This window comes from Thalia democratica, unplaced genomic scaffold, assembly GCF_965202585.1.
Source record: "Thalia democratica unplaced genomic scaffold, ktThaDemo2.hap1.1 HAP1_SCAFFOLD_1142, whole genome shotgun sequence".
Lineage (NCBI taxonomy): Eukaryota > Metazoa > Chordata > Thaliacea > Salpida > Salpidae > Thalia > Thalia democratica.
The window spans coordinates 5,261-31,721 of record NW_028140052.1 but is presented as its reverse complement, the minus strand read 5'-3'; the positions used below and the strand labels follow the sequence as shown (position 1 = coordinate 31,721).

General features: G+C 24.4%; 2 protein-coding genes across 2 annotated transcripts; one reads left to right on the top strand and one right to left on the bottom strand.

Moving 5' to 3' along the window:
• The first annotated feature begins 6,485 nt into the window (after positions 1–6,485).
• LOC145847895 (interferon-induced, double-stranded RNA-activated protein kinase-like) lies at positions 6,486–9,841 on the top strand. The gene is made up of 8 exons (XM_082953749.1): positions 6,486–6,524; positions 7,415–7,500; positions 7,822–7,929; positions 8,121–8,170; positions 8,476–8,703; positions 9,083–9,153; positions 9,444–9,602; positions 9,740–9,841. The coding sequence occupies exons 1-8, from the start codon at positions 6,486–6,488 to the stop codon at positions 9,839–9,841; spliced, it is 843 nt and encodes a 280-aa protein (XP_082809875.1).
• Positions 9,842–16,753: 6,912 nt separating this feature from the next.
• LOC145847896 (disintegrin and metalloproteinase domain-containing protein 10-like) lies at positions 16,754–25,267 on the bottom strand. The gene is made up of 14 exons (XM_082953750.1): positions 25,233–25,267; positions 24,425–24,546; positions 23,862–24,060; positions 22,469–22,607; positions 22,106–22,271; positions 21,585–21,745; positions 20,747–20,918; positions 19,753–19,897; positions 18,968–19,151; positions 18,491–18,605; positions 17,850–17,957; positions 17,420–17,535; positions 16,999–17,116; positions 16,754–16,902 (listed from the first exon to the last, which is right to left on the bottom strand). Exons 1-14 carry the CDS (start codon positions 25,265–25,267, stop codon positions 16,754–16,756), a joined length of 1,929 nt encoding a protein of 642 aa, XP_082809876.1.
• Between the last annotated feature and the right edge of the window lie 1,194 nt (positions 25,268–26,461).

Genomic DNA, 26,461 nt, shown 5'->3' with positions numbered 1-26,461 from the left:
ACTTTTTATGCAAGACATATCAAATTATAAAATAAAAAACCTGAAAACTATTGTTAGCAATAGCATTATAACTTGACTGAAGGGTTCTAAAATTTATTAAAGATTATCTTATACTTATGTTATTTCTCAATATATATCTACAGTTTTAAGGTATTTATTTCTTAAATATAACCTTAAGTAAGTTTTAGTTACATGCTTTATAATGATTAATAAATGAATAAAGTTACATATTTCTTTTCAGTTGTCATTAACCTTTAAAACCATTGAAAAACATACTTAGTTTCAAAAAGGTTATATACAAACAACTATGCAACAAGAAAATATCAACGTTTATATATTAAACTTTATATAGTAGAAGTAGTGTTTAAAGTAATATTTAGGTAAGATGACAGTAAAGTCTAGATTAAAAAGTCATTGTTGACCAAATGGAAAATATTAAATAGATTAAAATCCGCTTACAATAGTACACAGATAGTTTAGAAAAGATTACTAGAACAACGATTTAGATAATTCAGTATCATGCAATAGTAGTTAAGATTATTTTTTACAATGTATAATTTTATTACATTAAAATTAATTAAAGTAACTGTAGTGTAGCTTAGTTACTTTCTAACTACTAAATTTTTTTAATAATATTTGAACAATATAATTTCATATTACAACTTGTTAAATGTAAAAGGATTTGTGTTCAACTTAAGCAACACAAGTAAAAGGGATTAAAGTCTAAAATGTTTGAATGTTTGTGGTTGTTAGCATAAGTTTAACTACTTTAAATAACTTAATATCAATTTTAGAACGTGGTAGTATTAAAGTAAAAATTACATTTAACTTAGTTATACATTGATAGAAGATCAATAAACTAGTTATTTATGCAATATTTAATTAATTATTTATCAATGTAATTGATCTGACAAATTATTTTTAAAATACATCACTTAAAAGTTTCGAACAGAAATGTTTTTGTTTTATTTTTTAAAACATTTTTTGTTTTTTATGTACTTTTTAAATGTATTAATCTATTTTGATTAAAAACATACTTATACAAAATGGGTATATACTTTCTTTAATCTTTAAATTTCCAAGGCAATAGACTTATTTGTAGTTCAACAAGATTCGTAAAAATAATTTTTTATGGCTGAATAATAAAATATTTTTTTTTAATAATAGATTACTCAAAGAAAGTAAAAACAAATTAAAATTTATCTAATTTTAATACTAATTACTTTTTAGGAAAAAATATTGCAGTTTAAACAACTTATGAAACAATAATACAATAAATACAAAACTCTAACCAAACAGGCATTAACCAAAACTAATTCTTATCTTAAAATTTTTTGGTTTTAAGTTCACTTGTTTACAGTTTTGTAAATCAAAATCAATTCGTAAATATATAAAATTCAATAATTAATTAGAAAAGTTATAATATTAGCTATTTTTTTATTTTTATAGTAGGGAATAGAATGTTTATTAGCCAATTAGAAAATACAAACTTTCTAAACTAAAACTGATTATAAAGAATTTAATGTAGTTTTACTGTCTAGTATTTGTGGATAAATTAAAACTTAAATATGAGTTTTCACAAAACATTTTTAAAGCTAATAAGTAAAGTTATATTAAATAGTATGTAAATGGAAAATTTTCATTCAAAGTAAATTAAAAACGATTATTAATTGTAGTTATTTAGTATTTTAAATTAGGTTAAAACTTATTTGTAAATAAACCAACAAAAGAAACTATTTTATGTATAAATTTATAAAAACATTTAAGGGTTTACTTTGTTAAATATTAAAAAAATATATCTAGTAGAAAAAAAACATAATTTAAAAATAATATTTTACTATTTAAATCATTTTACTATTAACTGTTTAAATATTATGAAAAAAATTACAGAATTATAACTGGAAAGAACAAAACAATAATTCTTTTTTTTTAGGTGTTATAGAAACAAAAACTTGAATAAAACTTACAATAGTTTGCATACTTTTCACATTTCAAACTTGTCTTTATGTTTTTTTTATCATCTTTTATTTAATCTGGTCCTTGATAAATCACATAAATATACCTCAATGTTAGCTTCTACAATTTCAAGATACAAATAACTTACTTTTATGCTATTAGTTAGGTAATTGCGATACATTATAAATAAATAAGATAACTACAACACTGATATTAAATGTAACTTAAGATACTTAAAGTTTAAGGAAACGGGTAAAAATTGCACCGAGACAAAATTACACGAGGGGAGTAAATTGCACGAAAATATATTTGTACGAGGGGACTAAATTTTGCACCAAGAGTCAATTTTGCACGAGTTATAATTTTACAGGGAGGGTCATTTTTGCACGATTGTAAATATATATATATATATATATATATATATAAACTAAAAGAAATACTCTACTGACCGAAGGTAAGATTCAAATGTAACAGTGATAGTAAAAAAAAAATTAGAAATAACTAATAAGAATTTTTATTAAAAGAAAATGAAACGAATGAAAAAAACTAATTAATTTAAAAAAAAAACAAAGTTACCGACCCGAGAGTAAGGTTTAAGAATAACAGTGATAGTAAAAAAAATACAATTAATAGAAAAAAAAATACCCACCGAGGGTAAGGGTTAGGGATAACAGTGATAGTAAAATTAAATAAATGATAAAACAAAAACAAAATTATTAAAATTAATAAAAAAATGATAAACAAAAACAAATAAAAAACTTAACACGCACAAAAATATCTTAGTGCAATTTCGTCTTTTTGCATTTTATTTCCCTCGGGCATTTTTTTTAGTTATGGAAATTAGACATCTACCCGAAGTTTTGTTACTAAGTAAATTTAAAGTACTAATAAAAATGTTTTAAAAGTTCTGTATTCTGCTTCGATACTTTAAAACTTTAGCTACCTTTAAAAACATATTCTACAATTCATTATAACTATTATAAGCTAGGATAGAGGTAAAGTATTACGTATTAACTCTTCATATATTTCACAACAGAGAAAACGAAACTGTATGATGAAAACATTAAACCAAGTTCATTTATTTACATTGTTTTTAATCTACAATGTTGTTTTATCGGGTGAGTAGCTATTAATTCACTTGTATAAAAAGCGTACTGCATAGCTTTTTTGTTTCTTTAAACTGCATACTAGAAATTATGAAAGTAAGTAAATGCTTAAAAGCAAATGTTTGTTATTAAAAAAAATTTTATATCTTTAAATTGAGTTAAACTTAATGAAAATTAGTATATTATTTAATAAGTTTTAATGTTTATAATAAGTGTTACTCTTTAGTTTTACGTATGTTTAAGCCGGTTTAAAATGGTAATATTGTTCAAAACCATTTTAGAACAACAGCTACAAATACAAATTAAGTAGAAAATTAAAGTTATTTGAAATAAACTTTTTTATAATTATCTGTACAACAATTGCACAAAATATTTTTTTTTCTTATTGTAATTTACTTCATACATTAACTACTTTTAAAAATGTTTTATAAAAGTTATTTACGACATTTATGAATTGTATTTTCATACTTTTACTAACCATAACTATTTTACCAAAGAAATTAATTTACACAACTGTTTTAAAGAATAATGAAAACGGTGCGCATGTTTTAAAACGTATGATATAGTATATTTTAGTTAATTTAATGTTATTTCACATAGAAAAATTTGACTTCATATTAAATAAATTAAAATAATTATAAACACTAAATAGCTGATTATCTTTAAAAATATTTCATAGTATGCAAGTATTTTTTTCTGTTGAAGTATTTTGTTAAAAAATACTTTAAAAACAATTAATTTGATGTAAGTATACCTTTTATACAGATTTGTTTAAGTTCTAATAGTATTCAATAATAATAACCAACGTCTTTTAATTGTAAAAGTATTTATAAAAAATACATATAACTTTTTATACAATTTTTGGTATTTGGTAAAAAAAGGTATTAATTTTATTTTAGTTATTTTAAGAAGTAGCAAAGTAATACAATAACTATTTAGTTTTTTTTATATGATAAGAGATTTTAATTGTTTTGTTAAGATTGTATGTAGCGTAAATCTAAACTTATTTTTTAGTCTTAACATATAAACATAAGTTTTATTACATTTCAGTGTAATTTAATCATGGAATTTACAAAATGTGTTATAAACTGCTGAATCTATAGTTAAATTTAGAAAAAACTTATTATTATAACATATTGTTTATTATGCAATGTAGGACTTAGGCATCAAAACCGGAGCAACTTAAACCGGACACACAGTGAAAACAATTTAAATAATACATTAGTCTTTAACAAAATACAAGCATAAACAAAACAACAAACTAAATTGAAATCATAAAACCTCATTGACAAGTGTAAACTTATTTGGTTGATATAAAAGTCAAAATTTTCAGACTTTCAAAATATTTATAGAAAAATAAAAATTGAAATTGATATTCTGTCAGGGGGGAGGCCTAGGGAAATAAAATAAATTAATATTACATATAGAAAAATAAAAGAAAACGGAAGCTAATTTACTTGAGGTAATCATTATACAATTCTTTATTTATTTGTTTTCCTGTATTGATTTCTTGGAAAATTACTGTGTTTTGCTGATAATTATACTATTTTTTTTTATGCGAAAATGTTCCACCTTCTCACGCGATATACATCCTGTGGTAATTTTTTCCACACTTGCTTTTTAAAAAAATAAACTTTGCCACTGACTGTTGTTAAAATTATTTTTACATTTTATTTTTTTATTGTTTCCTCTTAATTTATGTTTATTATGAAAAAATTTAAAAAATTGACTTAAAAAGCCTCATATTTCCAAGTAATAGTTTTATAAAGCATAAATAAATCATTTTCCCATCTTCTAAACTCTAAAAACCTCAAACCAAGTTTAACCAGTCCATCCTTATATGATAAATGGGATATGTACCAACGACTACATATCAAACGGGTAAAATTTCTCTGCACAGACTCAATTGTTCATGTTTTTTTTACAAGGGTTACCAAATTTGTGTTTTGTATTCAAGCTTGGTACGAACGTATATTTTGAACAGTTTTGTCAGAATGATAGCTGAATTAGATGCAAAACTTTTGATTTTTGATAGACTGAAACTTGTGCAACATTGTATAAATAATTTATGTGTTCCATTTTTAATTTTCAGAGATATATATTCCTAAATCCTTCAGACTTTAACTGTTGGTATCTTAGTTTTATTTATAAATAGGTTAATTGGGTCAAACGGTTTGATTTTCTTAATTGTTAGAATCTTACATTTAGTAGAATTTTAATTCAAAATTTCTTGTTTTTGACCATTTGTAGATATTATCTAAAGTAGATTGTAAAGTAATATTTGATTCACCAAAACTTTTTATAATAAAACAGTAAACTATTTTTTTATTATGTACATATTGAAAACTCAAAATACATTTTAAGACAAAAAAATCTAAAACATTTATATTTTTATGAAGCTTACAATAAATAAATAAAATTAGGCATTTAGCATTTGTAAACATTTTTATTTGTTTATTTTGAGTTTAAATTTTGATAATATTGAAGAGTTAACTTATTAAAAGATTTAATAAATATTTTAGATTTGGTAAAAATTATAAATTCTTGTAATTTTCTAAGTACTTTCCTCAAAAAGTGTCTATTTCAAATAATATTTTCCAGATCTCAACTCTTGTAATCAAACAATTCAAAAACTAAACATTGTACCTTATATACGAAGAAAATCAACATACCTTGAAGGGTCGAAATTTTGTCAGCATGGAATTGTTAATTTCAGTGAAAGTAATAGACTAAGTATCCAAAAGTTTATAGATTGCGAAACAAACACCGTTAGATCCAGAACTATAAGAATGTTTAGGATCATTTGTAAAGATCTTGAAGATAAGGGATTAAAAAGTGAAACCTGTCCAACTTTTATCAAAGCAAAAGAACGTAGTAAAATATTTAGGTGTTTAAATGTTTGTTTTAAGTATAGGTTCGACCAAATAATATTTTGTAAAGGAAAACCCATTCCATACTTTTTAAAATATCTAAAAGTAAGCTTAAGCTTTTTGTTTATTCTCTTAGTTGGAATTTTTATCTGGTGGAAATCTTATGAAATAAAGGTTAGTTTTTTATACTAAAAAAATCATTAGCTCAATACTTTAGATAAAAACAAAATTTTCTCATTATTTAGATATCATATTATAATTGATATTTTTTTGTTTTTCTTTCAAAATTACGATATTTTTGAAGATTTTTATGTAATTAATGTTTTAAAAAGCTTATAACGCAGCTTAAAAAAAAAGTTATATTTAATTAATTTTCATGTTACAAACATTTAAAAGAAAACGTTAACAGTTTGAAAAAAAAAAACTTTGAATAATTAGTAAAATTGTAAAAAAAATTATCATACATTTAAAACTCTTTGTTTATAACTATATAGTTGTACTCTTGTTTTTAAAAAAACAGAAATAAAGTGAATATTAATTTTAGAGATTTTTAATGAAAAAAGAAGTAATCGATAGAATATGCTGTGCTCGGGTAAGTGAATGTTTTAACAGTTTTATAAAAATGTAAACCATAATAACAAATAGATAACTAAATTGAAAAGTATTAAGTTTTTATTTTCTAAGTATGCACTGTTAACATGTCCTTTATAGACTTATTTAATAACAAACTATTCATATTTTATGGTTAATGTTTATCTATTCTTATTTTTACAGTTTTACCTACAGCTAATTAATTTTTACCTATTAGTTTATAAATCAAGCTTTAGTTTTTCTATTTGCCGAGTAATTTGTAATAAAGAGTCTTGTTATGAAATTAAAATAATTATATGATAAAAATGTGTCTGAGACAAAAGTAGTCATCAGGTAAACTACGTAAAATTTATGACTTTTATTAGTTTTTCAACTTATTTTTGATAATTTTGTGTTATTTTTTCTCACAGCAACATCAACATTGTTGTTGTGAGAATCACTGATTTTAATCAAAATCAGTAACAATAAGTAACAGTTGACAAAAAATAATACTTTTTTAATTAAGAAGCTTGGCGAACTGAACGATTTAGAAAACATAAGACGTCTTGGTTGGGTAAATTTTACACTTTTATTTACTTATTGTTTTCAATTTCTCTATAAAGTACCAATATAAAACATTTAATTTAGTTTAGTCGAGCGTAGAAATGTTTTAAATATCCGCAGTTTACCTAAAATATTTTTTATACTTGAAAAATTCGTACATACTCTCTTATTAACTTGTTTTATAGAACTTAACATTTTTGTATAAACTTATATACAAATAGTATTCTAGTATTCTATACTATGGTGATCTAATATTCTATAACAGTTTATAAAACCGAACTACCATAACTAAAACTATCTAAAGATTTTTTACTATAATGCTAAGTTTAAGTATTGATTAAAAAACAGGGCTACTACGCTAGGGTTTACCATGCTTTTGACAAAGTGTTAAAAGCATCGGTAGCCTTAAAAGTTATCTACAACAAGGATTTTAAGTGAGAAATATTTAATTGTTTTTACTGTATGCTTTTGCTATTTTAAAACATATTTACAATAAATATCTAATTATTTGGTTCAATTTGTTCTTGAAAACTTTTAAGATTACCTCTGATTGGATTTATGTAGAGTTGGTAATGATTAATGGCTATTTTTTTGATAACGTAATTCAACTTTAAGCCTTTTATTTTCCTATTTCCTTAATTAATTAAGACTGCTAGTATTTAAATAAGTTTATTGTATCCATAAGTAAGCTTACGTAGGTTTATTCCGTCAACAACTAAAACTAGCTTTATATTATTTTGTTATATTTTTCACAGAACTACGGAAGAACTTTCAAATGAAGCTTCGTTTCAACTGAGGACTCAACATGAAAACATCGTTCAAATATATTCTTTTTTTACTGAGAAAAAAGGCCGCGAAACGAGGTATATTGAAAATGAAACGTAGTCATAATAACCTCTAAAAGGATAGTTATGTGTATGTTTTTGCATCTGAGCATGTTTAAACATTAAACATCTTAATTCTTTTAAGTAAAAAATTGTTTGTAGTAAGTGTAATTATTCAAATAGACCAAAATATTTTTTTGTTCGAAAAAATAAAACAGTATATTTTGTAGGAAGTGGTTGAAATTAACAAGGAAAACGTTTTACAACACATTTCTCACTGGTATGAATTTTACAGTTTATTTTTTAATGTTATAATTCTTTTTCAAAAAATTGAGGTTTTTCTAAATAACTTAGATTCAATATATAGTTTAAGATATATAAGTAACGCTCGTTTGAACTTTCAAAAAATGTTTCATTTAGTTATAAGTTTCAAGCTTATTAGTTGTAATTAAGAATAGCTCAAAAGAATATAGTAATTTAATTTTCAAACTAAAACAATTAACATCTACTTTATAATGCATTATAAGATTTAGTTATATAAAATCTGTGAAAGATAGCAACTCTGTATATTATTATCAAATTCAGATCCAATTTGCTTTCTAAAATGCGAAAAGGGCCAAACAGACCTAAGAAAGGAGCTGATCATTTGCGACCCAAGGTCAGTCATCGAGAATGTTGGATTTATGATCCAGATCCTCAGAGGTTTAACCTTTATACATAGCAAAAGCGTCATACACAGAGACCTAAAGCCTGCAAATATCTTCCTAGTGGATGGAGTTTGGAAGATTGGTGATTTTGGACTTGCGACGCAGAGTTAGTTAATTTATGTATGTTATCGGTACATATTTCAGTATTTTTATTGTTTAGAAAAAATTATTTACTACAGTATGTTTTAACTATTTAATTAACCTTATAACAATCAGTTTTAGTAAAAAAACTAGATTCTTTTTAAATTACAAATTACTTAGGTATACACATTTTTTATTTATTAAGGTTAGCCTAATATTTAAAGTTACTTATATAAGAAACGATTTATAAAATAGCATTTTATAAGTCAGTTACTCAGGTTCAAAACTATACATTTTTACATTAGTTCAACAAAATATATAAAGTCTGCATTAAAAAAAGTAATTAGCAGTTCTTATAACAAAAACACATTTTTAAGGTTAGTAAATGTGTGTATAAATTTTAGTAATCCGGCAAGTGAACGAGTGCAGGCACTCCGGAAACTATGGAACACTCAATTTTATGCCAAAGGAGCAGGTATTACAAATTTATCATTAGCTTAAAAAATGTAAAGTTAACAATTTCATAGACGTTTGAAAAAAGTATTTTTTTATTCTCAAATATCTTAACTCAGAAAAAGGCTTATAAAATTAATTTATCAATTTAAGTTTAGTTGTCATTATTATTTCAAGTACAAACTAGGTTTTACAACTTAAAATAAATCAATTGCTAACAAACTTGAACAGTTACAAAAGCTTAAACTAATATTTAAAACTGTTTTTGAAGCTGTTTATATAAAACTTTTAACTATATTTTCACTATAACAGACAGAAAAACCCTACGTATATGACCGCAAAGTGGACTGTTTCGCGATATCCGTGATTAGTTGCCTTTTGTTCGGCTATACAGAGAAAACTATGGAATATGAAGAACAAGTTGGGAGAGTGAGATCCAAGGACTTAAGTCCAGCAATCACTGGTACAATGGTAAGAAATGTCTTCTATTGAAACTTTTAATATATATTTTTTTCTTTAAAAGCTTTAACAAACTATACATATAAACTGAAAAAACTTTAATGATTAGAAATAAAAATAAAATGTCAACGAGAATATTTTTATTACAGAGAGAGAAATTGCTCAATGGCCTGGACAACGAAGAGCCTAATAACAGGCCATTAGCAGTTGAATTGTTGGAAACATTCGAACAAGCTATGGAGGAGCTCTAATGGACATTAAAAAAAGTGTAACAATTTTTTTTTTGATTATTTTGGTAAAAAAGTCTTTTTAAAGCAATTTTTATGGTTAAAAATAAACAAAAGACTCAAAAGCCCATTTAACTTGTTAAAAATTTCAAATAATATTTGCTAAAAATTTGAGGTTTTTTTTCGTTTATCAATTACTTTTAAAATTATTACTTTCTTTTTATATATTTAGATTATAAACATATGTTTTTTTGTGCAAATTCCATTATATAACCTACTTTTATGATTTACGTATATACCGTATAGATTATAGTTTGTAAAAGCATGATTTTTTTAAATTTAAAAGCTTAATTCAGTATATTTACATTTTTAACGCATGTTTTTAGTTTTATTTTGCTTGTATAACTTTGAAAGTATTTTGGCATGCTTGTTTTGTTGTATTTTATTCGTCACATATAATAAAGTATTACATTTAGACATTTTCGTCTTCTATATAGTAATTGTCTTTAACCAATGTTACTATTTTTAACATTAAGTAGACTTAAAAGCTGTAGAAGCTGGTTATTATTTCATATTTGTTCTAATAATTATCCCTCTCTACAATTTAAACTAAAAACATTTTTATTTATTTAAAAAAAAAAATTAAAAAAATTACAATGATTTCTTAAAATATCTTTTTTAACTACTCGATATGACTCGCGTAAATTTATTTAAATATTATGTTTTCTATGATATTTTAATTATTTAATAATAACGATCAATAACAATGTGATTTAAGTTAATTAACTATAAAGTTAGTTCATGACAAACTTTAAAACTTTATAAAATTAATAATTTTTACGTTAAATTTATAATGTATAAGTCATAAAGTTATCATATAATTTGAAAAAATCAAATATATAAACTATAAAAAGGTACTAAATGATGTAAAATGATAAGCTCATTATTTATTGTATCAATTCTTCTCTATTTATTAAGGGTAATGTTTGAAGATGCCTATAAATACTATAGTAGTTATCTAAAGTGCAGCTAACCAGTTTTGAGATGTAAGAAGTTCTGTTAATGAGACAAATCATGAAAGTTATGTTATTAAGTTATGAAAACATCTCATAAATTCCTCTTAAAATTTAAACGGAAAACGTTTGAATTTTCTGTTAATTTTATAAATTTGTAACAGCAGAAATCATTAATGTTTAAAGTGAATTTAAAATTATTTAAAAAAATATATTTTCTATATTTAAAAACTAAGCCTACTAGTTTAACTTTGCTGATGATATAAAAAAAAATTATTAGTAAACGGTTTAAAGTCTGATAAGTTTTGAACTAATAAGTAAACTAATAAAACTAATAAGTTTTTTTATTAGTAAACGGTTTAAATTTTAACAGGTAGTTTTTTTTTAACTGTGCTAATCTTTAGTAAAATATTAGTCTTTATAAAACTTTTTAGATTTTATAATAACAAAATAAAGGTTATTATCTTATAATTATAAACTTTTGTTAAATTTTATCAATTTAATTTTACTTTTTTACTAAGGTTTATTCCTAAGATTGTCTTTAAAACTAAAAAATATCAAAGCAAAAATAGTACCAAAACTTCAATTTTTTTTTTTATTAATTTACAATCTGAAAATGTAAAACTTAAAAAGATATATAAAAAGGATAAATTAAAAAACAAAAATTTTAAGGTTAGTCTTACAGGATGTTAAGTACTACATATGATTAATTAACTTGAACAAAGTATCAACAAAACATTAAGAAGACTCAAAAATCATTAAAAACTCAAAAGCATGTTTGTAAAGAGACATTGCTTTATTTAGTCAAGCGTGAAATTGTTAAAATAAAACAAACAAATTTTTATACGCTTCAGTGCTTAATAGGCATGAAAACTAAATGCACTTTACCATCCCTGGTCAAAACCCATTTTGTACTAGTGTTGCATACTTATATAATTCTTATCTGCCTTCCAGTTTTATTGACAAAAATTTGTCTTTTTGTCTGCATGATTTTTTTTTTTCAGTAGATTTTGGGTTATTAGTATTCAGACAAACTTAGCCTTACCATATTGTTTATAATTTTCCTTTTTTTTTGGACTTAGTTAGTTTTTTAAATGTTTTAAGCATAGTAAACTCAATTTTATTTCTGCTTTCAATTTAAAACATTTGTTTTTGTGTCCAAATATACTTAATATTTTATTACAAAATGAACACAAGTTTAAATTAAAAACAGAGTAGACTAGTTTTTCTGAAAATAGGAACATATATAGGCTTAGATTATTAAATGAAGCTCCTTTATAAGTCTATTTTGTTGTCTTAGTTAATAGCTAATGAGAACCTATAAGAAACCCTGTTTTTGTGCACATTCTTTTACTTAAAAGTTCTAGTAAAAGTAATTGTTGAATTTTGAATTCAAAACTGCAACTTTATTTATTGCAATGTTATAGTGTCCATTTTATTTGTAAATATCTAGTTATTTAAAAATATATATATGTGCAGCAAACTTTTATTTATTTTAGTACATAGAAACTAAAAAAAAGTTTTTAAGCAAGTTCCTTCATGGTTTTAAGAATGTTTGTTTATTAATTAATTTTTTAACAATTTACATTTTTTATATTTAATTTAAAAACTGACTAAAAATTAACCATATCATTTAAAAAAATTAATAAAACTCCTTCCAAAATTAGATGCTAGCTTATTAACTACCTGAAAATAAATTTGTTGTTGTTTTAAAGATACTTAAGTACTGTGATATATAAGATACTGTTTTTTTATAAACATCATAGAAAACTTTATAACCAAATTTGATACCAAAAAAAATAACGTACTTAATATATCTGAATATAAATAAGTTAAACACGAAGATTGAAAAACTTTATCTATGTAAATAAATTAGGCAGGTTCAGATTAATTCAGGTGAGTATGATTTTCTTTAAAGAAATATTTAAAATTAAGGCTGACCCAAAGTTTGAATTTTTAGGTTTATTAGTTAGGATATTAGTTAAAAGTGTGTATGTTGTGGATTTTTAACTTAAGTAAAACTCTGGCTTACTCAGGGTTTTTGCATTACTTAGGTCTGCTTGGTTGTTATAGAAAGCTCTTTATAATTTTGTTAATTTCAAACATTAAGTTCTAAAATTACTGTTAGTACTTTGATTTGCATTAATGGTTAAACAACATTTTTTTATCTTTTGATCCATACTACTAATTTTTCAGCTGTATCATAAATTTAGAAGACTTAGTCTTTGTTAAGAGTACCTTAGGCTAGTTTTTGGTCACTCAAGCATTTTTTTTTGCTTTGAATTTTGTGGTCATGGTTCATTTAAAAAACATTTTTTATTAAAATTTACTAAAAGAACCCTTTTTATTTTAGTTTTTTTTTTGTTTATACTACAGTAACCTTTCATCTAAGTAACAATTGAAACACAGCGCAATAACGTGTACTCAAACGTGTTAAAAACCACTAAAATCAATATATGACTCTTAAAGCAAAGTTTCCCTAAACAAAAGTTTTAATCCTAAAAACATAATATAATTGTTAAAAATATATTAGAAATCTCGAGTATTCATTCAATACAAGTATCTAACTGCAAGTATTTCTTTATGAATGTAAATTCATTTTTCTATTTGAATCACAAAGTTTATAATCTTTTTTTTTTTCCTTTTTCTTTTATGTTTACATTGTAAATATACATAATTAATTTCTAATTTAAATTAGCTGTTAAGGATCATATAATTTAACTCCAGGTTGTCTTGATAGAAAACATAAGATGGATGAAATAATGTGGTGCTCTAATAGACTGAGATTTCCCCATTTACTATTTGCAATAACAAATTTGAGAAAAAGTGGATAACACTTTTACAAATTTATAACTGCTTTTTACTTATATTATATATGTCTGTATATTTACACATTTTTCTTAAATGGTATTATCTTTACGATAAGTTAAAATTCCACAGGAAAGAGCTCAACTAAAAAGGAGCAAATATAAATGATTCAATTAAAAATTTATAAGTTTATTATTTAACACTGTGTTTCATTATTTTTTTACTGTTCATATTTTTCTTGATCTAATTTCTATTTTATTTAGTTATACGCTTTTTACATTTATGTTTCAGTTATTTGGTATGTTAATGTTAACTGGACTGTTCATTGTTTTCGTTAAATAAATAAACTGCAGTATGCTCGTTTTTATATTAAATTTGATATACAACTTTAAGTTCATAACCTTTTTTGCCAGTTCGCTAAGTTCTAATTTAATTAAATACAGTATAAACTATTTTGAATATTTTTTTCTTTCTTAATAATACAAGTAGGTTTGTTTATTAAATTTCAAAGTTTAATACATTACATTAGCGTTTTTTGACTAAAAAATTCATAACATATAGGCTTTTTGTACCTAAAAAGTGCGTTCCTAGTTGGTTAGTAGTTGGTAAATTATTTTTAAATACTTTTTATAGGATTAATAAATAAAAATAAAAGTAATTTAATAAAATTATAATTAAACCATGAATTTTGTAGCTGACTCTAAACTCAAAAACAATAAAGAAAACAAAATGATGAGATTGCTTAAGTTTTTCAAAAAAGACAGAGAAGCAGTAGAAACAAGTGAAAAAGGAAATAAGTTGACAGAAGCTGGTAACTCAAAACCAGATGAGCTCGGGGATAACAAAACTAGAATAGTTGTAAGTGACAGCTATTAAGTTTTTAATTTAGAACTTAAAAAAGTATATTGTAACTTTTTATGGAAATGTATTACCATTAACTTATTCTTATGTACTACTTACGTTATAATGTTTTTTAATTTCTAGTTATAAGTTGTCTAAATATAAAACTTAGAAAGATTTATGTGTCACGTATATTTTTGAAATGTGGACTGACTGAAAATGTTGAAGTACTTCTTTTTTAGTGTTTTACACTAGACTAGTTTTTTGTTAAACAGACAATTTGTTAGGTAAATGATATTGACGGCAGCAAATACGTCAAAACTTTCAACTCCAACGACAATTTGTCAGCAGTGAATAAGTTTGTAAAAACTAAACGTGAAGAAAAGAATGAAGACAAAGATGAACAAAAATGTTCTAAGAAGTCTAAACAAGTCACAACAAAGTCTACCAAAGATGAGAGGTATGACTGTAATCACTAGTACTTCATCAAAATATTTGATTTCTATATCAAGTTGCACTTTTAAATTATGTTTGTCGCTTTTACAGCTTCAGCTTTAAGAGCTGATCTCAAATCACTAAACAAAAGAAATCTACATTTAGTTGTTAGGAAAGAAAATTTTGCTACTTTGTCTTGTGTTTTTAGTTTAAAAAATTTTTTTTTAGTTTGTCATCTATTTTTAAAGCAAAAAAAGTTAATAAATTAGTTGTATAAAACTACAATAAGTTGTAAGTTATAAAAGTTTATTGCAAAAATTCACAGACGTTCACTTGTCAGAGCCGCCCTATCATGTCTATCATGTTGTCTCTGCTGTTGCAAATGCTGCATTCCCAAAGAAGCCAGAGATGCTTTGAAGGACTTAAATGAGAAGGACATCTTCAGGTTTATGGAAGACTCAGATGGTGTATATGAAGTCACTCAACCGGAACCTTGCAATCCACAAATCTGCAATCGTGGTCCGATTGGTTTCAGGATGACCTACCCGAGGAGAGAGTTCAGGTCAAGTGCTGATTTCAAATCAACATTGAGAGAACTAGGTTCGTTGAAAAGTTATTTTGCTAAATTATGTAGTTTAAAAAAGTTATATTAACAGAAGTTTCCTAATTAACAAAATTTTGCTTAATATACTACTAAATTACATATATTAGCTAACATAATAACAGCTAAGTAAAAACAGACTGTTTAATTAAATTCTGTCTTGGCAAAAAACGTTTGTGCTTAAAAGTTAAACTTAATTTTTTGTTATATTTTTATTAATTTGTTTTTTAACAGGTTTGGTTCCAAGCGGAGTGTTGCACGTATTTGTCGTAGAAAAGAATAAATAATTCGAATAGCATAAACCAGTTTTTTCTATATTAGAAAAAATAGACTTCAAACAAAATTAAATTTTGTAAATTAGATGTTAACTTTTTTTTTACATAGTTAATTTTGCTTTGTTGATTTCTTGTTGCAATAAAATTATGATAGTTTAAATTATATTGGAAACTATTTACGATTCATCTTAAAAAAAAATCTTTTTTTTGAATCTTTATGTCTAAAACAGTAAAACTAAAAATTACCTTAATGTACAACAACTTTTTAAAACTAACTACTTCAAGTGTTTTTTCTTTAATTTTAATTAAGTTTAATACTTAGATTTTTATACCTTTCTCATAATTTAATAATTATGATTACGCATGTTTATAAGTTTAAACTGTTAACATAAATACAATTTTATTATAGCTTTTTAAATACCACTAAATTGCAAAATTTGATATTGTGGAACTTTATGAGTTTTATTTTAATTTACCATTAAGTGTTCAATATTTATTTATAATATACTTAAGTATTACAATAATGTGCAAAAAAGTCAAAACAATATTGTAAAAAACCAACAGTGATATTAAAACCAGAGTTTACAACCAACATTATATATAATTTTTTTTTTTTATTTAAGTTTATTAGTTTTGACTTTATGAAACTTTCTTACTTTATAACAATTAAATTTTGCAACAATAGAGTTGTTACTCAAAAGATAACGAAACGAATCTCAGAACAAAGTTTTCCATCAGTTATTTCAACACTTTCACATTTTAGGACTTAAAGTTTTCAAAAAATTATTAAAGATATTTAAAATACAAACTTAGCTTGGGTTACATTTATATGTTACAACTAAAACAAGTCTACAAATTAATTAAATCGGCTAGTGGCAACTTCGTATAATAAAATATAAAATATATTTAGTATGTAAACAAGGATTTAAGTTCAGTACTGCTAGTCAATGTTTAATAATCATTATTAAACATTAAACGTCTCTTCCATATATTCATTGCTGATTTGACTGTAATTTTTACCAAAACTTATCTTGTTAGTTTCTTTGCAAAAATGAACTGTTTCACCATCACTTGCTGAATCTGATTCGTGAACATCTTTCAGTTCTGTATACACTACAAAATAAAATTATTTTAAAGTCATACACTAAAGTAACTTCAATTCGTTAAAAACAACTAACATATATTGAATGTTTATTGAAAAATACTTACTTGGAATTGCAGGAGTTTTGGGATTATAGTCAGGAGTTTCGACATTAAAAAGCCATGTAATTCCACCAATCACAAATATTGTTGCTAGTAACATAATGATAAACACCCACCAGTAAACCTTATTTAAAATATTAAGCTCGTTTACTTTTTGTGAACAAAAATCAATATTTATATGGCTTCATGGTTATACTTATATTTTATTTGTTTTGAAATCTTTATAGTTAAATAAAAAAAAAGTTAATTACTTTTTTATTGCAGTATAACCTACATTTGTTAATCAAAAACTAAAACTCTTAACAAGCGCTTCAAAGTTGTGAGTTTAGTCAACTTCAGAAAAAAATATATTTTTAGATTGAAACATTATGATGTTCTCTAAATAGCAATGAAATATTCAACAATGAACCTAACAGTGATAACTAACGCTTAGCCATGCATTTATATTGTTGAACGTTTCTGAGCTGAACATGATATTACTGAATTTAGCAAAAGGACCTTCAGTTTTATACTTTCTACAAACTGAATTAACATCGCAGTAACCTGCAAAATACTTTGTTGTTAATTAAGTAGTAAGTTAGTAACAAAAAATAATAAATTTCTTGTTATAAAATAATGAATTAGCTACAAACAAAATTTCTTTAATTTTTACTTATATTTACTGAAAGTCTAAAAAAAACTAAAAAAACTCAAGTTATTACAGCATTACAACTAAATTAAAAATTGTTTATTTTAGTTTAGTCTGGTAATAAAAGTTCATTTAAAAGTGGATTACTTCTAAGAACCTTATTTTGATTACACCAGCTGAGCTTATAATAAATAGAAAGTATGTTTAGACAAAAAAAAAAACAACAAGCCTTGTTGATTATCACAGGAACTTCCAGGCAAAAGAACAACTAGTTTATCAGATAATATTTCTGGCATGCTTGGGTCTGACATACTTTTACAAGTCGATTGAGGTGCTCCTAAAATATTGGTTACATGCAATAATAAATATTTTAAATTATAAATAAACTTTTTTGAAATCATATTAATAGTTAACTCTGATGTTTTTTTTTCAAATTAAAAGTTATTTAAGATTCTACAGCTTTTAGTAAAACGATGATACATTTTTTATAAAACTATGTTGTTAGTTTACAATAGAGTGTTTCTTACATTACACCTACTTGTTTTTAAAGAAAAAACTCTCTGCCTTTAAAACTATGTCTTAGCTATCTTTTTATAACAAGTATTATTGCAAGCAAAAATCTTAACAGAAAAATACTATAAACAAAAATATCGGCGAAAGTCTACGTAGCAGAAGCCTTGACTTTCGTATGCCGTGAAAGATTTTCAAGTTTAACAAAAGGGTTGATCATACCAATTCGATCATCAGTCTATTGAAAGCTTGTGGTTTGATGACCAAAATGGTATGAACAACCTTTATAATTTTAAGAATTATTTTAGACTAAAAACCGTAATAAATATATTTTTTTTTTAATTTTAAATTGCAACATACCAATTTTTTTGCAACAAGTATGACACAATGAAGTTCTGTTTGATGAACTGTCCGCTGATTGACATTCACAACCTTCGTAATCTTTGTGGAGAGCACATCTGCTTAAACTGCATTCCTAAATAACAAATTAAATCAATTAAATTATTAAGCACTGTTACACAAACAAAAACACATTTTATTTTACTTTACTTTCATTTAGGTATACAAGAAATAAACTCTGAAATTCCTAATGTATACCTTATTAAAGATAGGAAATTTTTGTATCATACATCTTAAAAAAAATAAGTTTATTATAGTACTTTTGTTGCAATCGGTAAACACTTCCCATAAATGAAAAAATTGCACATTTTACTTGATTATTTTTTTCTTTATAACTTCAAGTAGCGTAAATCGTTGTGCTCTATTCTATTAACTTAAGACAATACTATGTTTACCAACAAAAAAATAGACTCGTATTTTTTTCTATTATTAACAAACCCCGTTTTGACACAATTTAGTCGAATATGCGCATTCAGTATGATCGGGTTTATGCTGAGCTTGAGGGCACTTTACATTGAAACCGTTGCATTTCTGATCAAATCTGCAATCAGTTGATGCACTGCAGGTTACTTCATTGGTGTGCAATTCACATGTCTCACTGCAACATGGTCCTTGCGATGGACTGTTTATATTTGAAATATTCTATATCTTAGTTGTTTACCTTGCTAAAGAATAAATATATTAATTCGTTCATTCACATCCATTTATAAATTTAAATCAATCATAAACTAACTTTGTAATTTTGAAAAAAAAATAAAAGAAGTAAATTTATACATAATTTTACTTAAATGCGCGATTCAATATCTAAATCTACTAAATATTTTATTGTACAACTAAAATCAACCTGCAAATTTTACCGTGTCTATGTTTACAAAAATCGTAATTATTAAGTTGTACTTTTATATTTTAACCAATCTGCTACACTAACTGTTTAAAAGAATCAAATTTACAATAAAGAACCTTGTTCAGTTATATAATTAGTTTTTAAGTTTAGTTTGTGTTCAAAACAAACCTGTAAGTTTTATGGTATTTGAGTGTTTGTGAATGTGATGTAACTATATAGTGTACCACTATATATTTCTTACTAAATTTTAAAACCTGCACGTTTTTCCTCTTCTTAATGTGCATTCGTCATTTAAAAATAAGAAGTTTTATATTGAAAGTTAAAATACTAAAGCAGTTTTATTTTAAGTTTATAGAAATGTATTTTGTTCGAATCCAACCTGCAAGTTTTTCCTCTTCTCAACGTGCATTCTCCATCTTCACCTGCGGGAATGCAGCAATCTTCATCGCAATCTTCCGGATATCCGCAATCACATTCCTCTCCTTCTTCAACTATACCGTTACCACATCTCTTCGCATTGAATGCTGTTTAAAAAAAAATTAGCCTAAAAATTTAGAAAGCATTTTACTGGTTTGCATTAAACTAGACTTTGTAACTTTTACTGATTCAGAAATATTCTAATGAAATAGACTATTAAGTGTTTTTCATAAATATAGCTTGAAAACTTGTTTAAGATCTCACGTCTTTTATTGGAATCTTTTTAACAAAAGATAGATAAGCTAATGAAGTTGTTAGATTTATTACATATAGTATGTAAAATAATCGAGTATTACCGCTGGTAAATGCTAGATATTTATGCTAAATAAGTTTATAATCAAGTCGACAACTTAACAGTTGAAATTACTCCATATAAAACATAAGTAATTCTTATAAGATTAATGATATTAAGTACATAAATAAAAATATAATTATTAGTTTAGTTTTTTAATTTAGTTAGTTAGTGTTTTCATATAACTTGACTAAATGCTGTTGTTAAATAATAGGCTTTGTAGTTTTCTAGTACATGACAAATATAAGTAGTTGTTACATAACTATATAACCTTCTTTTTATTCATTTCTTAGAGCTTAGAAAGTCATAAGTTAATATTGATTGTTAAAGTTTTAAGTGAACACATGGATAAAGTTTAAAAGAAATAAAACTTATAAAAATAAGCAAAAATTTAGCACAATATTAATATCAAGTTTAAGTGTTTTATTAAAATTAAAAACAACCATAGACAAAATAATAATTTTTTATGTAAATTTTTATTAATTTTATTCAGGTATATTTATAATATCAATTTAAGCAACTATGGACCAAGTTTATAATAAAAATAAGACTGACTAGTAAGCTTACACTTAGTTTATACATCAAAAAAATTTTATAGTCAAACTTGTAAAGCAATCGTCTTTTCTTATTTGTAACACATCAGTCATCTTTCTAATGCTGCAAGGTGAAAACAGAAAGTTGTTGGGTTTATTAGCTTTACTGGATGTCGGATACATGATGTAATTTCCTACAGCATCGTTGTTGTCACCCGGTGTGCAATCTTCAGTGGTATCGTGCTTTTTGTAAAAAAAATTGCAATGACTACAAATAGGTGGTATAAACAATATAATCTAACACAAGCAGTTGTTAATATAATAAAAAATGTTTAAAATTTTTTAAGTAGTATAGTTTTGTACATTAAATTCTTATCGTGCTGTTAGTAATTGGTATAAAAGTTTTGTAATGACTAAAAGTAGGTGGTATGGTTGTATATTTGGTGCTAGATAAAACTGCTATATATGTTAGTAAAATGTAAGTAGATTCTAATGCTAAAATTGTAAATATATTAAGTAGCATATTTTGTGATTAATAAGTCTGCAGTGCCTAAGAAAAATTATTCTTTTAAAAGTTTAAGTACATAACACAATTTAAAGTACATAACTATTTAACTAACAAAAGATCTGAATTTTAATTTTTTATTGTATATGTTTGTCTAAAGCTAGTTAGTATAATACTTAACTAACAATAAAAAACAACATTAAAAGCACTAAAAATATTAAACAAAGCATCAAAAAAAGGTGTCCAATTTTATGAAAAAACGTAAAAATAAATGTTTATATTTATTATTAACTATTTAAAAACAGAAATTAAGTATATCATACATACAGTCAAGCTTGTCTTTTAAATTTAGTTATATCATTTCAAGAAGTCTAACTATGTAACAAATATATAATTTAACTAACAGGGGAACCGAAACCATGTCCAACTTCATGAGCAAATGCGAGGTGAATTACAGCAGATGGTTGGATTGTTCCTTGTAATTTCAGTGATAGGATCCCACTGTTCAGACTCTTATAACTTCCTCCTATCCATGTGTTCCTCTCGCATATTCCTCCTACTTGACCTGCTAACATATATTTGTTTTTATAACTAATATTTTCTCTACTTAAGTTTTGTAAAATGGTTAATAAGCTTACAGCTATACTTTTTTATTTTTTAATTTTGCAATAAAGTTTTCGTAATTTATATTACTTATCTATCTTATAAACTTTTTTTTTGACCCTGAAAAAGTTGTCACACAACCTAAAACAATTTATATAAGTTGTCCGTGAGAAATATTTTGAAGATTTTTGACTAAATAAGTAAAATTGACAGCTTAATAATTAATAAGTTTGAAGTTGTTAAAATGAGTAGCACTTAATAATTTCGTTATGCTACCCTTAAACTGCGATTCAAGCCTTAAAAAGAAAACAAGTATACTTACTTTGCGGTCTAGCAGTCCAGGCAAGTCCGAGTGTTGGAGTGAAATCTCTTGCTGTGAACATAAAAGCCAAGCAGTAGTCATTATAATTAGCTTCAGATGCGTAATCAAGAAATTTCTGAACATTCTCAAAATCACCCTCATCTTTTGGTGTTTTATGTTTGTGTATCTGTATTAATTAGTATGTTTTCTAAATGAACTATTAACTATTTTTTAATTCAAATAGTTTTTATGTTAAGACATAAAGTTGTTTTTTTTAGAATTAGATTTCAGTCTTAACCTAGGTATTTAATTAAATTGTGCTAATGTAACCACAAAATAAATTTACAAAGGCAAATTGAATAACTTTTAAAGCAGCAAACTAACTTTTAGTCTTGCAATTTGAAATCTGGTACCAGTAATTCCACCAAAATTTGTTCTACCATAAATTTTATTGATAGCATGCACATGTGAGCTTATTTTGCTGGTTATATACTCGACTGGGTTCTTTAACCCTTTGTACTCCCTTTATTAAGTAAAATATTTACTTAATGATTACTTAAATTCTAATGTTTTTTAATGAAATCAAGTCACTCAACCACTACAGGATTAGTAGTGGTTTGCTTTAACTAATAAGTTAGATATTTAAAAAATTAACTGTAATACTTATCACAATTTTATTTTAACAAAAAAAAACAATACTGTAAAATAGTAAAAATAATTTGTTTACTAAAACATAGTTAAGTTAAGTAGTATCTTTACAGCTATACTAACTCATAGAGTACCCAGTCAGTCTGAATATACAATGAACATGTGTTTTTTCTATTGTCTACAGATCTTTTGCTTCTTTTCTTATATGACTCTGATTGTGATGACTGCTATATTCAAATGTTTGTGGATAAATTTATAACAAAGCTTTTGTTAATTTGTAAACAAAAGTTTATATGAAAATAATTAAAATATCAAAAAAGTTCAAGCTTACACAACATGAAGTAAAAAAGAGTACTTAGTTTACATAAGTCATAAAATAATATATATTTAAAAATAACATTACTTAAAACAATACAGAAAACCTTATACTAAATAATAATAGTAATTTGTTTAAAATTTTATTAAGAGATTTACTACATAGCTAATACACTAAGTAAAATTCTTAGGTTAGTGTTACTTATGTAAATTACGTAACAAAAGTACGTTTTTAAGTGCTACATCTAATGAAAAAATAAAATAAAAAAGTAAAAAAAAAACGTATTAAACTTACGAAAGATGTCGCGTTTTTGGATGAAATTTTGGATTTTAGCTCATCAGCCATGCAATTTTTCGAAAATCTAAAAGTAGTAAAAGCAAATCATATGTAATTATTGTAATAATAGTAATAAGAATAAATGTATATTTGATTTAGATATTGTTTACAGACATACAAGGCAATAAAGTCTTTAACTATTATCAGGTGCGAATTTCTTCATAAAAAAAACATTTAAAATCAAGAATAGGAAGTAAAACTTTATTATCTTTTTAACTTTTTCAATTTTTTTTGCTTCAAAATTTTTCTTACGATGAATAGAAGAAAATTTTAAAACTGACAAGAAATGAACACCCATAAAAAAGTTTAATGCTACTCTTTAAATTTGGAAAAATAAAGTACACTTTTTTCAAACGTAAGAGTTTCCTAACACTTTTCAAAAAGAGAACCTACCCTTTTAAAACACTAGCTTAACCCAAAAAATTATTTGCAAATCTAACAAAACTTAGTTTTAATTTAAAAAAAACTACAACAAACCCCTCAGGCATTATGACGTCATCCTGATGATAAATAACGGAGTGTCCCTGGTAACCTTGGAGAGGGGATTTTCCCTTTGTGGAGCCCCCGTTAAACTCGTGGATCTCGTCTATATAAAAAGTCCCTTTTTCAGGGTCGTGAACGAACCCGGTAAAAATTCCGTCAACGATGCTTCCGTGGGCGTATGACCCTTTCACTCCTGAATGTATAATTTTCTTTTTTTGTGATCAACTATGACTTTTATTACTTTTAATAGTACCATAAATGTAAGTTTCGATTTTTTACGAGTTTTGTTCGTTAATCTAAACATATTAGTATATATCGTTAAAAAACTGTTTCAAACTTACATGTAAGTAAATGCGTTAGTTTGTAAATTGAATGAACGTTTGCTACTTTGCAACAGTAAGCAAACACCGTTAGCAGTCAAAATAACGACTTCTTTAAATTTTTGAATAAAAGTTAGTCTATAATAAAGATAAGATAATTTTAATGAAAATAACTATTATTTTTTACAAGTAAACCATAGGCATTTACTTATAAACAAGCTTATTTTGAAAACGAACCATATATACTTCCACTGTACAAATGGCTTAAATTCTGTCTTAAAACATTATTTTGTCCATCTTCTATTACAACATTGTTTTTAAATGCAGATGTATCTCTGGTGAATTTTAAGTGAAAGTTCCTGTAAAGTTTAAAGTTTAGAAAAAAAAGCACAAAAAAAAACCATTACGAAGTTTTTTTTCGACATTTAATGACGTGAAAGTCTTTTTATAAATCTTGTGTAAATATAAAAACAATACTTTTTGACCTTATTTTTATTTATGAATATATTTGTCTTAAGAATAAAGTAAGTGTATTAGGCTATACTAACAGCTTAGTATTAAAGGTAAACTCACTGTTTAGCACAGATATAACCATAGAAAAACAAACTCTTATTTTAGTGTTTGTTTATTGTTTGTATAACAAAGCGTTACTAAATGCAGCTTTTAATAAACTACAGTTTTTCTAAAACTATATATATACATTAAAGTAGTTATTTTTTATAAGAATATATAGTTTAATTTAGAACATACATGAAGATATAATTGATTCAAAACTATACTAAGAGCGCAGAATTATGACATCATAAATATGTTGAATAATATAAACCTTATTGAGTATAAATGTGTTTAACACTAAAAACGGAAGTATGTTTAAGCTGCAAAATGTAATTAAAATTATTTAAGTGTTAGAGATAAACGTGTTGAATATAACAATGATGTTCCCTCACCCTATGGCTAGCATGCATTACCACTGCTTTATTTTAAAATTTCTAAATAAAAAAATTATAAATAACCTATTTAATGCAGTAAACTTAATTTCTATGACAGGTTCTGAGAAGCTTGATCTTTTACTTCTACCATTCGAGTTATGTGGGATTTTTTTGGTGTAATATAAATTTTCATACTTTTTAACATTGTCTTTAAAGGCATGAGCTGATAAAACTATCAAAAATATTTTATTGTTAATGGCATTTACTTATACAAACTAAAAATATTTACGAAACAAGGTTAGTAATTCCCATTAAGTTATAAATAATAAATAAAATTTAATCAATATTTACTTTTTCAAAATGACAATTCAATCAACTTTAAAACTAGCTTCTAATTTTTGTACTACTTTAAGATTCTAATAATATAGTAAAAATCTAAAATGACACAAGTTTTAAACTAGTTGAAACATTTTAGTATATTTTTAAAATTTCCACAAAACCAACAAGCAAAAACTTTCATTGTACCGCTATTTAAATTTTAACTAAGAGTACAGTAACAAGTTGTTATACAACTGTTAATTTTAATTTAAAAAAAAAAATAAACATTTTTTAATACTAATTTTTATCTAAGGTACTTCAAACATAAATTAAACCACTTGTCTTACCTGAAAACAGAAATATTAAAATTACTAATACACAATTTTTCATTCTTTTTGTTTTAACATATGTAAAACATATATTTTTATATAATCTGTAAATACTACAATTAAACAAATTAAACGTTTAATTTTAAAAAAACTTGAATATATTTTTCAATTTATGTTTTAACAAAATATTCAAGTTGTTTTTATATAATTTTATATCTTATGTGTTGATTTTTTAGTTTCGTTTTTTTTTTGTTTTTTCTTTAGATTTACAAAAAAAACTTTACATAGCATTTATTTAATCTAGTTACAAAAAGTGTAAAAAACCTTAGCAAAAATCTTATTAATAGTGCAAAAAAATTTATTCTCAGTCTTAAAGCTTAAAATATATAGTACAAATCATGTGAAGATTAAATAAATAAAGGGTAGTTTTAAAAAACTAAGTTAAAAAACAACAATTAATCAATACAGTGTAACAAGTATTTTACTAACTGTATAATAAACTCCACTTAATAAACTTCTTAAAAGTTTACAAATTATATTTTACAACCAGTTTGGCTTTTAAACAAGTTGAAGAGATTAAGCTTTGAAATTTCATTTAAACAAAAGTTATTAAAACCGTTTTAAATACCTATATACAAAAAATTTTAGAAGTTTTAATAAAAGAAAAATGTTATGGCTTGTTTAGAAAATTTAAAAAC